This window comes from Anastrepha obliqua, chromosome 2, assembly GCF_027943255.1.
Source record: "Anastrepha obliqua isolate idAnaObli1 chromosome 2, idAnaObli1_1.0, whole genome shotgun sequence".
NCBI lineage: Eukaryota > Metazoa > Arthropoda > Insecta > Diptera > Tephritidae > Anastrepha > Anastrepha obliqua.
This window is the reverse complement of record NC_072893.1, coordinates 65,921,387-65,937,087: the sequence shown is the minus strand read 5'-3', so window position 1 is coordinate 65,937,087 and position 15,701 is coordinate 65,921,387. Positions and strand designations below refer to the sequence as shown.

At 39.5% G+C, this 15,701-nt stretch overlaps 1 protein-coding gene across 1 annotated transcript in view; it reads left to right on the top strand.

Annotated features, from left to right (window-relative positions):
- The window catches only part of LOC129238179 (uncharacterized), a 91,876-nt gene that overhangs the window by 71,749 nt on the left and 4,426 nt on the right, over positions 1–15,701 (top strand). Inside the window, exons 3-4 of the mRNA XM_054873212.1 lie at positions 6,694–9,613; positions 12,650–12,960. Of these exons, the coding sequence (XP_054729187.1) occupies positions 6,694–9,613; positions 12,650–12,960 (3,231 nt within the window). The remainder of the gene's footprint in view (positions 1–6,693; positions 9,614–12,649; positions 12,961–15,701) is intronic.

The following is a 15,701-nucleotide window of genomic DNA, read 5'->3' as shown; positions in this document are numbered from 1 at the left end:
TGTTAATCGGCAGCTACCGCTTCGTTGTCGTCTGGACAACGATTGATTGGTCAAGCGTAAGAATACTTATGAAATGAGCGGGCAGAATTCTGCCGCCGAATCCTCGATGACGTGGCAGCTTAAGTAACTCTCACAATTTTTCTTTGGAACCTTGTAATCTTTTATACTTGGAAATTACAACGAGCGAAATATTTAAGCGCAATGCCGAAATCTGTGCAAAAAATTGAATGATCAGGACAGGAAAATTTGAAGGAGGTATATTTCGGGCGGCCGCCGTAGCCGAATGGGTTGGTGCGTGACTACCATTCGGAATTCACAGAGAGGAGCGATCGCCCCTCGACATGCAATGGCAAAACTCCGAGTGTATTTCTGCCATGACAAAGCTTCTCATAAAAATATCTGCCGTTTGGAGTCGGCTTGAAACTGTAGGTCCCTCCATTTGTGGAACAACATCAAGATGCACACCACAAATAGGAGAAGGAGCTCGGCCAAACACCCAAAAAAAGGTGTATGCGCCAATTATATATATATATATATATATATATTTCGGTACAGGATGTCGTAGACCTCACTGGGGAACTCCCTAGAGATGTACATGTTGATGTAATTTGTAGCATTCTTAGTTTTTTAATAAAAATATTAGAAACTTCCAAATAATTAAGTAATTTGTCCAAACTTAATAAAATAAGAGGGGTAATCCAAAAGCCTCGGTAGTCCAGCATAAGTGCACTAGCCTGCCATCCCAGAGGTTGTGGGTTCGAATCCCATAGCACAGACACATCACTTTAGCGAAGTCCTCAACCATCTGTGTGATCCTTCTGGTAGAAAACTGTGACACACAGATGGCGCTCCAAGCAGTAAGAAGGCATTGTTCCTAAGCAACGACAGATGGGCATTTCCACTACTTATGACTGATAGCGGCAGGCCAATCACCTACGCTATCAGAAATCAAATAGATTAACGGAACAATCGCAAGACAAGGCTTGTCGATGCCCCATGCTCCCGAGAAGAGTGAACAAGGAAAAAAAATACAAAATTAATGCTCATCACGATATTTATTTCTTCGAAATTAATTTGACCGAGCAAATCGAAATCCATTTCTTGCCTGGCCGTACTTTTAGTTTTATTTGGGGATGCATGGTTTTAATAAAATAAGATTTTTGTTTCCAATTAAGGCATCCAAAAAAAAAAAAAACGTGGAAACATCTTTCTCACAGACAGTGAAAACTGGAACTTTTAAGGGGTCGGTGATTAATGCCTCATCCAAACCATGAACTGTGATTGTGTCTCAGGATCTAAGTGATGTGCCTACTCTGGTTTCATTCATGGCTTTAAATCAGATCACAAAAAGACTCGTGATCAACTTGAAGTTGTGTAAGACTCGCTCTGGCACCCATTTCGCTGAAATCTTTTTATGTTCATATTGGATGCATGATGAGGGTGCCTTGTCAGCTGCCATTTTCCAGTCAGTTATTACAAACTATATATATTTTTTTAGCTGCTTTCGGGAAGCGATGTGGATGGACACCCGGAACGGTGTTCACTTTTAGTCGATGTTCTATCCAGTTTAAACTCCTTGGACCAGAGTCTCTCATTGTTTTTACTAAGTCGGTATATATTTCTTTCATGTACACTTTCTTTGAGGCAGAGTTACTTAAACTTCGCTCTTACTAACATAAATTTACTCCACTGAAGTGAATGTATCCTCCAAAAAATATGGCCTATTTCCATGATTTTTTACATGCTACTAAATAGGCAGTAATTTACTTTAGACACTCAATACGAATACCCGTTTAACCGTACTTTTGATTGTCCTTAAATTATTCTACAATTTTATTGAAGATTGAACTCTATCACAAATAGTTAAGAGCACAAAGGGTCGTCCACATCGACAATATTGATCAATAACAAAACGTCAAAAAGAGACTCGAGCTTCACAAAAATTCCCGAGGCCTTTTCTTTTCCATTTTTTAATTTTTCTGCAAATAAAAATGTTTCCAACCAATTTGGTTTTTTGATTACGTTTTTATAGCCAAGGACGCTGAGCAACAGTTACGCCATCCTATTTATATTGCAGAAAAGCCAAGCCAACACGTAAACATGCCTGTATGTATAAAAGAAACCCTAAAAGTTCACCGCTATGAATTTATTTTTCATTTGGGCAATTGCAGCCAGGCATTCCGATAACAAAGATCTCGCCCTGGGAAAAGCGCAGCAGTCGGTCATTTGTTGATTCTCGAAAATATTTGCCTTCAATTCATTTGCGTTCGGTAATCCACATATCGTCCCAAGTCCCCCTAAAACAAAAAAAAAAAAAACAAATGCAGGTGACTTTAGTGCACATTTATACATTTGGGGTTATTCATAACTTTACTAGCGCATACCCAACAGGAAACGCAGTCATTCATGGCTTATAAGGTCGTAGTTGCACATAAGTTTTGCCATACTTCGGTAGCTCAAGAATATTTACCTTATGGAATAATGACCTTATAGCCTCCGTATTTTCCTGGGTAGGCTTTGGAATTAGCTATTGGTTTGAGCCTAACCCCCAACACTCCACCTGCTGACATTGCAGGAAAAACTGCTGCTACAAGCGTCGCAATCAGCTAAATGAGTTCGGGCCATAACTTAGATTTAAGCCACGTACACTCTAGCATTCTTAAAAACTTTGAGCTCATCCCCATGGTGCTGGATCATTGTACACCCTCGCTAGGTTCGAGCGGAACATTTTCCATTCATATTCCTTCAAGATAAGAATGGGCGGGGTGCAACATTTGGAAACAGAGCATGGCAAATATGTTTACGGATGGCTCGAAGCTGGACGGACGAAGTATTCTGCGAGGAACTCTCCATCAAGCTCAAATTTAAGCTTCCGGACCAATGTAGGGGTTTTCAAGTAGAAGTAGCCGCAATTAAGGAAGCTGTGGATTGGCTGCTCGCTTCTGTAATTACAGTAAAGGAGGTAAATAGCTACTTCGACAGCCAAGCGGCACACAAAATTAGGCGCAGAGTACCTGATTTCCCTCTCGATTATTGAGCATATGCTCAGCTAATAATGAAAAAATAACACGAAAAAAAAAATACAAAATTTTCAAAAACAAAATATATATTTTTCCCCCAAAAACAAAAAAAATTAATTATATTTGCAAACAAGTGTTTCTTTAAAAAGTGTATTTTATTATAGAAAAGTGTACAAAAATTTTGAAAATATTAAAAGGAGTCGAAGATATTTCATTTTAAAAAACTTTACACCAAAATTTTCAACATTGAATAAATCTCAAAATTATTAATTTTTTTTCCAAATTTTTTTTATTTTACTTCTTATTATACTCAAGCCTACAAAGAAAAATATTTTCAGAAAAACTTATGAAAATGTTCAAAAGGCTTGCATTAAGTGACTTGGAGTCGCTCAGCATAAAAAATATATTTATGTCGGTTGATGTTTCTAGTTTTGTACCTTAGTGTAGTTGTAAAAGTTTTTAGTTTTCTAATATTTATTTTTGAAAATATTTTATTAAATTAGGCTGAATCAAGGCAGAATGACCAAAAATTACTGTTTAAATGTGAAGTCTGTCTACTAAAAACGAATGCCACTGCTACCTGAAAGGAACTTTGGAACACCTACTCGGCCGCTGCCGTGCACTGCTTAGGTACTGCATCCCTTTTAACCTTAGAAAACGTGACAGATCAAAAAACTTAAAGAAACTTAAAAAAATTAAGCTACTTAAATTATATAAACTGTTTAAAGTAACAAAATGAAATGTTCTTAAACTCTCCATACAAAAACTTGATATCGCCATGGATCAATTTCTGGTCTATGTGCGATCTACAGCGTCAGATAGGTCCAACCTAACTTAACTTACCTCGGATCGGTCCTAGGTCCTGTCCTCTCGAATATCATGTACGACAAAGTCTTTCGCTTACCAGTATCCAGAGAAGTAAGAATAATAGGCTTTGCGGATGATATAGCGATAGTGACGGTGGTTAAGCACATACAGGAAGTGGAACAGATTACAAATGGATTGGCTCGAACAGGCGGGACTTAAATTGGACAAGTCGGAAAAAAGTCGAGCATATGAGAATCAGAGTGGTAGAGCAAATTGTTCACTCACAACCGGCTCTGAAATACCTAGGAGTTATAATCGATTGTAGGTTAAATTTTAAGGCCCATATTGACTACGCGGTAGAGAAAACCGCTAGCATACAAGCGGCACTCTCAAGGATCTTACCTAACATAGGTGGTCCTAAGTCAACTAGGAGAAAATTCCTAGCAAATGTGGCCACTTGAGTCCTCCTGTATGCAGCCCCAGTTTGGGCAAATGCGGCGAAACTGAAGGATAACAAAAGGAAGCTATTGTCTGTATATAGGCTAAGTGCCCTAAGGGCATGTTGCGGCTGCAGAGCAATATCGGACGATGCCGAAAGAAATAAAAAAGCGGTGAGGGAAGAAGAGCAGCTTATGTCACTAACAAGGTGGCAAGACCGATGGAATACCTCCAGTAAAGGGCGATGGACTTATAAACTGATTCCCAATTTGCGTCCATGGCTAAATCGGAGTCTTGGAGATACAACCTACCATATGACACAGTTCCTTTCTGGACATGGAGGTTTTAGGAAATATCTGCATAGGTTCGGGCATGATGACAGCCCCTACAGCCCTGCGTGCATCAATGTAGAAGAAGACGTGGAACATGCCAGTTTCCACTGCCCACCTTTTATAACAGGAAGAATAATTCCAAGTGCAACTGACGTAGTCGAGTTCATGTTGCAATCGGAAGACAAGTGGGAGGAGGTAGCTGCATACGCTACTAGAATTCAAAAAGAGCTGAGATACATTGGGCAAATGAGACGCATTAGCCGATAGACATTGACGAAGCTATATAGCTAACCAGCCCTTCGAAGTAATACTTCGAAGTAATACGTTCGAAGTAATACGTTGAAGGGAGAGTGGTAGAGGAGACGGAGTTCAAGGGTTTAGTACGTAGGTGCACTGTTTTGTGAGTTAAGACAGTATGAAAATTACTAACTGTGCGTGGTCCCGTATGAAGTGTTCCCTTAGCAAGCAGTATGAAACGTGCTAAGTTGACGTCATTTAAGAAAGATTCCCCCTTCGTTAACCAAAAAAAAAAAAAAAAATTTACTTACCACACACACTTTGCATCATTACACTATAATTTCTACCTTCACCAACAAATGTTTGTCACAAAAGCATTTAAAAAAATAATTTCTCTACCGATTTCCACGCCAGAATATTAGCAATTTTTCTACTGGGTACTTACAAACTTTGCAGTGGATATGTACTCGTATGTATGTATGTGGGACTGCAGCTTCATGGCATTTTAATTAAACCCGAAAAAGTCACACACCGCACAGCTCAGCTCAGCTCAGCTCATGCGCGAGTACATACGAATAAAAGTCAACACGTGAACAAACAGTGCCAGAGAGTCAATAAAACTTAATGCCTATAAAAGGTGTTCAATTGTAGAATAACAATAAGCAAGCCAGGCAACGGACACTCGAATTCTTATTTAAATACGAGAATTTACCACATTTGTGTGTATGTGTGTTGGTCTGTTTTTTGCTGTTATGTAACTTTTATTATGCGAATATGATGAAAAACAAAAAATGTCGATGGTGGATATTTTTTTCTTTATTCAAGCGTGTTTTACGGATTTTTAAAATTAATTTACTGAGGTATACGAGGTGAGGCTATGAAAAAACGAGATTGATGTTGGGAGAAAAATCTGATTTTGGTTTCATATATAATATTAACTTATAATAATCTTCTATATATACCACTCTTCTATCCATGCGAGGCTGCATGCGAGCCTTCTATTGTTCGAAAAAGTTATGAAGGCCTTTTGCTATCAGCTCCGTTAGGACATGTGCCGGTTTTTCTTTCACATCTTCAATGGACCTACTTTTTTGTTTCTCTTTGTTTTTATGCTACTGCAATGTTACTAGAGAAATATATATTTATTGTGCTAGCTTAGAAGCTAAAGCGTCAACTCCAGTACCCAAATTTTGCTCCTTTGTGTTCAGATATCATCGTAAAATCAGAAAGAAATAATTTTGTTGCGAGGCAAATGCAGCTAATAAATAAAATGTCCCACGACCACCTTGGCTAATTTGCACCACAAGATCCACTCAGATTTCTTTGGAGGTCGATTAGGTTTAAAAAAAATAAAAAAAGGAACCCGGGTGCAATACCTACAATGGACTTAATTGTGTCTGAGTGCTGTACTTGCTAGTCTGTCCCGACAAAAACTCTATTTTCAAGATATCAAGTTATCCACTTTAGAAAGTGAGAGCGAAAGCCGAAAAAATGACTGGTTTTGAAATTATTAAAAATTTTAAGCTCTCTGAAAATGTAACCAAAAAACTGGTCGTTTAGAGAAATGCAATATTTCTTCCAAAGGGTTACATTTTGGGGAGTCGCATCTAGAGAGCTCCAACTGTATCTCGTTTCCACAGATTTATTAATATATTATTTTAAGTTTTGCGAAAATTTCCCAACTGGGAAACTTTCTCTAATATTCCGATTGCGTAGACTCTAAGCCACACTATGCCTGTGTTCAAAACTAGGAACGTTCATATATTTAGCAGCCAAGTAATATACATTTACCCTAATTTCTAGACTTTTTTTGTTTATATTTCTATAACTTCTAAAAGATGCTTCATTTTTGCTTACAGATTCCATCGCGTGCGCTCAACACCATGCAAAAATTGAGTGCACTCGATTTCGACTACAATGAAATTGTACGCATCGAAGATTACAGCTTTTATGGCTTGCGCTTATCGAAACTGAACATGAAAGGCAATCAGCTGCAAACGATACCCGAGCATGCGTTTGCTGGCCTCGAGGAATCCATACAGGAGATCGATTTGTCAGAGAATGCACTGCGTACTTTTCCGCTGCTGGCGTTGCGAAAGCTCGATTACTTGCGCACACTGCGCCTATCCAATAACAAAATATCCACATTTTACGGTGACATAACGCTAGCGACAAACAACGCTTCAGCAGCGGCGACAGTGCTGCGTCTGCCTTCGTTGGTCTTCTTGGACTTGAGCTCGAATCAATTCACGGAAATCGTAAACGATTGCTTTAGCGCTTTTCCCCAATTGAAGACACTTTCTTTGTATGCCAATCAAATTGCGCTCGTACAGTCGGATGCGTTCAAAAGCTTAAAGGAATTGATGTCACTCGATATGTCGCACAATCGCATCATTTCGTTGGATGCTAAGATTTTCGATAAGAACAAACGCTTGCAGACAGTGGATTTGAGTCACAATCACGTGCACTCAATCAGTGGCGTGTTCTCCAATTTGCCACAGTTGCGCGAAGTCTTCCTTTCGGAAAACAATATACTCGAGCTGCCCGCGGATGCGTTTACAAATTCGTCCAATGTGGACGTCATCTACTTGGAATCGAATGCGATAGCGCACATCGATCCGAATGTGTTTAGTACGCTGGTGAATCTGGATCATTTGTATTTGCGTTCTAATTTCATACCATTAGTGCCTGTAACGCTTTTTGACAAGTGTCAGAAACTCACCTCTCTATCGCTGGACAACAACGAAATACAAGATCTCGAAATCGGCATGTTTCGTAAACTGGAATTCTTGCGTGAAGTGCGGCTGCATAATAATCGCATACGGCGCATACGTAAAGGAGTTTTCGAGCCGTTACCGGCGTTACAGGAACTGCACGTGCAGAAGAACAATATTGAGGACATCGAGCCGGGTGCCTTTCAGAGTCTTGCCAATTTGCAGCACATTAACTTACAGGACAACCAATTGACTGTGCTGGAGGATATTTTTCCAAATGACAAGGCAAATTCGTCGCTACTCTCCATACAACTCGAGGCAAACTATTTGCACAAAATCCACGCGAAAACGTTTCGCAAGCAAGAACGTATACAAATTATGTGGTTGCGGGACAACCAGCTCACCAGAGTGGACAAATCCATGTTTCTGGATCTGCAGCTGCTGGGACGTTTGTACCTCAGCAACAATCAGATACGCGACATTGATAAGGAAACATTCAGCACGCTGAAACACTTGAAATTTTTGGATCTAAGCGGCAATCGGCTGAAACATGTGCGACGTGAATATTTTGCGCCACTGGTGAGTTTGGAAGAGCTCAGTCTCTCGCAGAACTGTATTGAAGCGCTTGAAAGCTATTCCTTCAATAAATTGAAGAATTTGCGGGTGCTCGATCTTTCACACAATCCATTGGTGCAGCTGACGAAGGATATTTTTATGGATGAGCTGCCGTTGACGTATCTGAATCTGCGCAACACATCGCTGCGAAAAATTGAGCTGCACACCTTCAAGTCACTGCAAAATCTGAATGAACTTAATTTCGAGGACAATCAGTTAAACCCGGCAGACATACAAAAGTTGGAAGTACCCAGTCTGCGTAGTCTCTTTCTGTCAGACAACGACTTCAGTCAAGCCCGCGTGGGCGGCATAATGGCTGACATGTTTGATAAGATGCGTTCATTGCAGTTGCTTACGCTGGCTAACTGCAGTCTCGAAAGTATACCTGATCAAATATTTACTAAGAATACGAATCTGGTTAAGCTGGATCTTTCCGATAATAGGCTGACGGTGATGAACCGTAACATCTTTAGTGGACTCAATGTATTTAAAGAATTGAAGCTGTGCCACAATCAGCTGTCCGAGTTCCCGCACATTGCGCTTTACAATTTGAGCACGCTAGAGACATTAGACTTGTCGCGCAACCAGCTAAGCTCCATTGACTTCTTCAAGCTAAGTGGCACTTTGAATTTGCGTCAACTCAATTTACACGAGAACAAAATCACCTCATTGAGCGGCTTTAATGCGGTGAATCTTACACAACTGGACAATATTGACCTTAGCGGGAATCTGTTGCTATCCTTGCCCGCGAATTTTCTTAGACATTCAATCAACTTACAACGCGTTGACTTGTCCAGCAATCGCTTCTTGCAGCTTCCCAGCTCCGCGCTATCAGACATCTCCATTCCACGTCTTTCTTGGCTCAACCTCACAGGCAATCCAATAAATAAAATTTACACAGTAAAAGAGGAACGTTATCCGTACCTGAAGGAGTTGTACATCTGTCAAACGAATTTATCGATACTCACTTCAAAGGACTTTGAAGCTTTTCAGGCGCTCCAGCACCTACATTTGGTCAATAATCGCATCACTCGCATCTCACCCGGCGCCTTTAAGTCACTTAAGAATCTGCTGACGTTGGATCTCAGCGTAAACGAGTTGGAATTGCTGCCGAAGGAACGGCTGCAGGGTTTGAAATTGCTACGCTTTTTGAATATTTCACATAATACGCTTAAGGATTTGGAGGAGTTCAGTAGTGATTTGGCGCAATTGCAGACATTCGATTTGTCGTTCAATCAATTGGATCGTATTTCGAAGAAAACTTTCCGGAACTTGCATGGGCTAGTGGAGCTCTATTTGATGGGTAATCGCATGACCGTTTTGTCGAATGATGCCTTTCGCTACTTGAGGAAGTTGCATGTGCTTGATCTGCGGAAGAACTACTTTGAGCTGGTGCCGATTGAAGCACTCAAGCCGTTGGAGACTAACATTAAAACGCTGAAGTTGGAAGGTGAGTCTTAAATTGCGGAAAGTCTAATGGTAGGTATTTAGTCTTGCAAAGAGGGTGGTCCAATTAAAAGTTTTCCTTTGAAAATAATATAAAAAATAGCACGATATAATTTAAAATGAGAAACATTCTCACTTTCTATGAGTTTCTTTCATATGACTGCCAGGGCTTGTTTTCCATTCCATCATGAAGGTTTTGAGTATTTCAATCACATTCAAGTTTTTGAACCAATGAAATGGTCATTCGATAACTCCGCAAGCCGTATTAGTTTTGCATAGAAGCTGATGAATGCACCTTACCAGCTCCTCGCCGCCATGTTTGAGTAGCTCAGCCGGCAGTCCGTCGGAGCGCGCCACTTTGTTGTTCTTTAGCCGCGTTATCGCTATTCTCAGCTTGTCATGGGTTGGGTAGCGAAACGACAGTCCCGTCGTCAACGATTGGGGTATCGGGTTCTTGACATTCTCTGTGACATGCGCAGCTGTGAGAAAAACAATGATTGTTGTAGATATGTCGGCAAAGCCAATGAAATTTAAAAATTAGACTATCGCCAAAGCCAAATGAGCTGCAGCAGAACTAACTTTCGGAAGTATACAGCTCTGTGTGTATTTCTGCGAGAAAAAAGCTTCTCACAAAAACATTCTTCCGTTCGAAGTCGCCTTAAAATTGTAGGTACCTCCATTTGTGGAAAACTATCAAGACTTGCACGACAAATAGATGAGGAGCTTGACCAAACACCCAACAAGGGTGTACCTAAGGGCTAATAGGTAGGTGAAATAGTTGAAGTAGCAGTCTGGAGGGGTCCAAGTAAGTGTGGGGGAACCGCTGATCCCAAAGTTTGCCAATTCATCGGCAATTTCGTTTTCTTGAACACCGGAATGCTGGAACCCATATAAGTACAACCCTGATCCGTCTTGCAACAGGATTAAGCTTCTTCTTACATTCTTGAACAATCTTTGAGGTTTGCTTCACGTTCCCAGGGCCTTCAGTACAGCCTGACTGTCACTGAAAACTCCAATCTGTTTCCCGCTCCATCTCCTCTCGATTATCCATTCGACTACTTTCAGGATGGTGAAAATTTCCGTTTGGAAAACCGTTGCCATTTCCCCCATAGCATAGTGATACATATTACAATCGTTTAAGTACCATCCGGCTCCAGACCCTATTTCATTCTTGGAAAAGAAAATATCCGTCAAACCTCCCTAAATGGATTTTGGAGTGCTCCATTGGAAATCTGATATCAAATTTACTTCCAAATGAAACTATGGGTATCAGGTCGTCTTTAGGTGCCAAAAACAGTGGATATTGCTCAGATAATAACTTTAATAAGGATTTCTCTGTGTCCCGAAGTGTGTCCCGTCTTCATGCCAGAAATCATATTTATGGAGTCTACACATGGCTTTTATTGCTTCCTGTTGTATCCTAAGATCCAAGGGGAGCATATCGAGCATAGCATTTAGTAGAGCATCGCCGGAGGATGTACTCATGGCACCCGTAATGCATAAACATGCACTTTTTTGCAGCCTGTATAGTTCCCGGATTATGGACTTTACCATGTTACGTCACCACCAGACCACACAGGCGTATGTGATGATTGGTCTGATAAGTGCAGCAGGTTTCAGACCCCACTTTTTACCAAAGGCTCTGCAGCATTGATAAACAATACGTAATGCACGATTCACCTTCAGTGAAACGTGTGTTTCCCAAGTCAGCTTCTTATCCAAGATTACTCCTAGATATTTAACTTCATCGGAAAGACCAATTGTCACATCTTTCAGTGTTGAAAGACTAAGTCCACCCAATTTACTTTCTCGTAAACAAGAATATGATGGTTTTATTCGGATTAACGAAAAAGACTTTGTCTCATGCACCAGTCATCGATTTTGTCCAGAATCATCTGCACTTTAGTGCAAAACCTCCTTAGGGATTTATCCGATGTTAGCGCACAGACATCGTCCGTATATGCTTGGACATGAAAATTGAAATTCTGCATCTTCACTAGTAAAGAGTCTACGACCAAGCACCACAACGGAGGAGAAAGAACACCCCCTTGGGGGCATCTTTGCTTGGCCCTGACGGTGCTCAACAGGCTCTTTCTGTGACGGGTTCCCACAGCTTCTGCAATGGGCATTTAATGGTAAACAAAGCTTTTCCACGTTGGTGTAGATCATCGAATAGCCGGTAGCCTACATGGGTAGCTACGTGGTTTTAAATGACTTTCAGAGTCCTGCGTCTAGTGTACTATACTGGGTTCGAAAAGTTTTCCAAATAGTACATGAAGATCTGGAACTCCATCTCTTCTGCGCGTTCCTGAGAAATTAGTTACACAATTCCCTTTAGCAACAGTCAGGGGTCAATGCTAACTATGTATAGTCGTAAAATTAATCATCCAATGTTGGTCTTGAATAACTTTTTTAATTTTTTTTTTTTGTTAGTGATCGAAATATTTATTTTGGTCTTTGACCTTATTGCTTGTCTGTTTGTATGCTGCAGCGTCTAGTTCCCAATTGTCAACTGCAATTAACCTCTGTCGTCATTTACAAAAGTTATAAATCTTCCAATAGGGGGATTAATCTTTTGCCACCTTGTATAATCTAAGAAAAGTAAAGTTTAAAATGTTCAATTCCGGAGTAGTTTTCAAAATTTGTCTATATTCTTCGTTTATACTTTCAATAAAAAAAAAATTAATATATCATTAACTTCTCTAAATTTTTCTTCTCTCTTTCCATCCGTCTGTCTTTTCTCTTCTCACCTCATGGCTGCCCACTTGCAATTGGATTAACAACGTGATACAAAAAACATGAACAAAAAAAAATGCCATAACATTTTGCAATTTGTTTCTTTACTCCTCCCAATAACAATCATTATATATCACCACTGACTACGCTTCAAATGTCAACTCTACCAAATGACGCTACCTCAACTACATTGGCCGTCGGTGCTTGTTCCAACTTATCAACGTCAACTCCGATACGAACGCCGTGAATACACTGAATGTACTCGCCAACTTAATTGATGTTTTTGTATTGGCTTACTATGTAGAAAATCCACTGCATTGCAGTTGTGATGCGCAAAAACTTTGGGAATGGCTGCGTGATCATCGAAAATGGTCGCAAGCTGGTGGTGAAAATATTAATTACTTGAGGTGCGAACATCCAGCTGAATTGCGCGGCAAAGTGTTTGCGAAAATGGAGCCACAACAATTCTGCGATGCGCCGTTGATACCGAAAATTGCGATACAGGACATTCAACCATATTCGGTGGTCGTTTCGTGGTTGAGTCGTGAACATTTGGGTTTAAGTGGTTATGAAATTGTATACTATGCGACCACCGATGGCGTGGATTATGATGAGGTGAGTATACTTATACAGAATTTTATAAAATTAAAAAACAAAAATTAAAAAAAAATTTCTTAAACAAGTTTAAGCTGAGTGCTTATGAGTAATAAATTTTGCTCTGGTGGAGAGACTAAGCAATAGTGGGAAATATGAGGATTCTGGAGTCAGTTGCAGAATTACAAAAGCTTCACATGTTGACAAGTTTTTACTGTTTATTTATTTATTTTTAACTCCAACTATGCTGTAAAAAATGGTTTCAAACTTTATACAAAATTTATAAAAATTCGAAAAAAAATGTTCAGCAATATTCCAAATCTTTAAAGAAAGAATTTAGAAAAATATTGTACGCAGATTTATGGCTCATTTGATTCCAATGCCATAAAGGACAAGTTTAAAGTGGCGCCGACTCGCGTTGATTTTTGATATATTTTTCCAATGTGCTGATGGGCACTTTCTCTATTTAAGAAAGAAATGTCGTGCATTCGTTATATAGAGAAATAGCGGAACCGCTTCAAGAAAAAAAACGACGAAAATGTTGAGACACTTAAAACTTGGATTCAGCATTCGAATCGAATAGGCTACAGAACTACATTCCCAAAACTTTCAAGAAATTCTGAATAAAAAGTATGAAATTTTAAACAAAATTGGATGAATGTTTAAAAAATTTGCATAAAGTTTGAAACTTGAGCTTGTGTGGTTTTCGTTATAGAACGAAATATATTTTTATAAAAAATAATAATAATATATTAATATAAAAAATATATAATAAATAATCTAAAAAAGTATATATTTTGTTAAAAGTTATAAATATGTGGTCATCTTATAATTCTGTCATGCACTTAACGTGTACATATTAAATTAAATCTTATGCCACTAGGTTAAATAATCTACTATTACAAAGAGAAAAGCGTCTTTCCAATTAAAACTTCCCGACTACAACGATTCAGATTTCTCGTTTGTTTTTTGGGTTGATAGTAATATAAGGCATATTCGATTCGCCACTTCTCTGCTCGCTACGTTTGGGCTCTGCTCGCTTGACGAAAAACTTGCATGTGAAAGCAACAAAAAAGTTATCGAACAGGAATCGCCATTAGTGAATTTGATATAGCTCGCAATATTCAATACTCTCTACTCCCCTAGGTATGCAACTTAGCCCCAATATTCTTAATATATTTACTGATGGCTCGAAAATGATGGACGAAGTAGGTGCAGTGATTTATTGCGCAGATCTAGACATCAGGCGGCCAATTCAGCCCACTGACCACAGCAGGATTTTTCAAGCAGAAGCTTTTGCGGAAGGAAAAGCTGCAGAAATAGCACTAGCAAAGACATCGAGCAATTTCAACATAAATATATACGTTGAGAGTCAAGCGGCAATAAACTCATATGGACTTTACTATAAATGTCGTTATCTGGTTGTTTTTTATTTAAAATAAAATGAAATGACGTCTTCCCAGCTTTTATTCAATGAAACCTTTAGTTAGATGGCGCGATTACCGAATGCAGCTATTTTAGCCACACCAACCAGACTAGCAATTTGTCGATTTTCTCAGAATCGTCGCGTTTTTTTGTTTTAAGAATTAAAAATTTTTTAAGCCTGACAACAATTTTCATAAAAAAACACGTAATTTATAATCATATATGTAGATATAATGGAAAATCGATCTATAATAGAAAAGCATATTTTTTTTTCTTCAGTGACTTCATTCCTTAAATTTAAGCAACGCAACTGTTCATGTGGGCAGCATAATTGCGGACTCTATTATTATTATTGTGATTGGCTGTTTGTGCACTGCGATCTGATCAGAGTGTCCGCAATTACATCCCCTGCATGCCCCGCACGTACCGGACCCCACATTAAACTAACAAAGTTTCTTGATGCTAGGGTGTAAAGGATTTTAAAACATTTCCAGACCAACCTTGACTTGAATGAGAAGATATCCAGCGATTTTAGAGCTGCTTGACTGTCAGAGAGAATGGTAATATTGGCGCCACGCGTGCCTCTTCGGAGAAATTCTCTCACACAACTCTAAAGCGTAGATGTGCACCTGGAATATGAAAATGGTTTTTCCCATTGCAATTGCTTTTTTGAAATGTGGTTCGACAATTTAAGCCCCTGCTCTACCGTCTTCCATTTTGGACCCATCCGTAAACCACGCCTGTGCGCCCTGTTTTAAGGATATTTCATTGCTTCTACACGCTGAGCGGTCACAAATCACCATTTTGAAGTTCTTGGAGAATTCTGGCTTCCTTTTCATCTTGCCATGGACTGTCAGGCACGGAGTGTTCAGGATTGAGCCCAGAATTCTTACATGTCCTGTAAGGTAGCCTTCTTTGAGATGAAATAGATAAAGAAGCGTTAGGGCTGCACTGACCGCCGACCCTTTGGCTACAAGATAGAGTGGAATGAGTCCAGTGACTATTCCTAAAGCCGCTGTGGGGCAGGTTTGTATACCTGTATACATTTTTAAGTGTTATCTGTGTCTTAGTTTGCCTACTATTGGCACTATTATTGTCTTATAAGAACATGCCTTCAACTTTGGCCGCAGATCCCATGTTTTACGTAAGGCCTTTGGCATACGTAAGTATATTGCTCTCAATGCATTGTTTGTGATGTACGATAAGTGATTTTTCCAGGTCAAGGTTTTATCAAGGATTACTCCCAGATATTTCATGTCCCCAGATAGAGTTAAGCCGGCGTCTCCTAGTTTAAGGGTCGCTAGAGTTAATTTCCTTCTTCGGGTGAAGGATTTGGT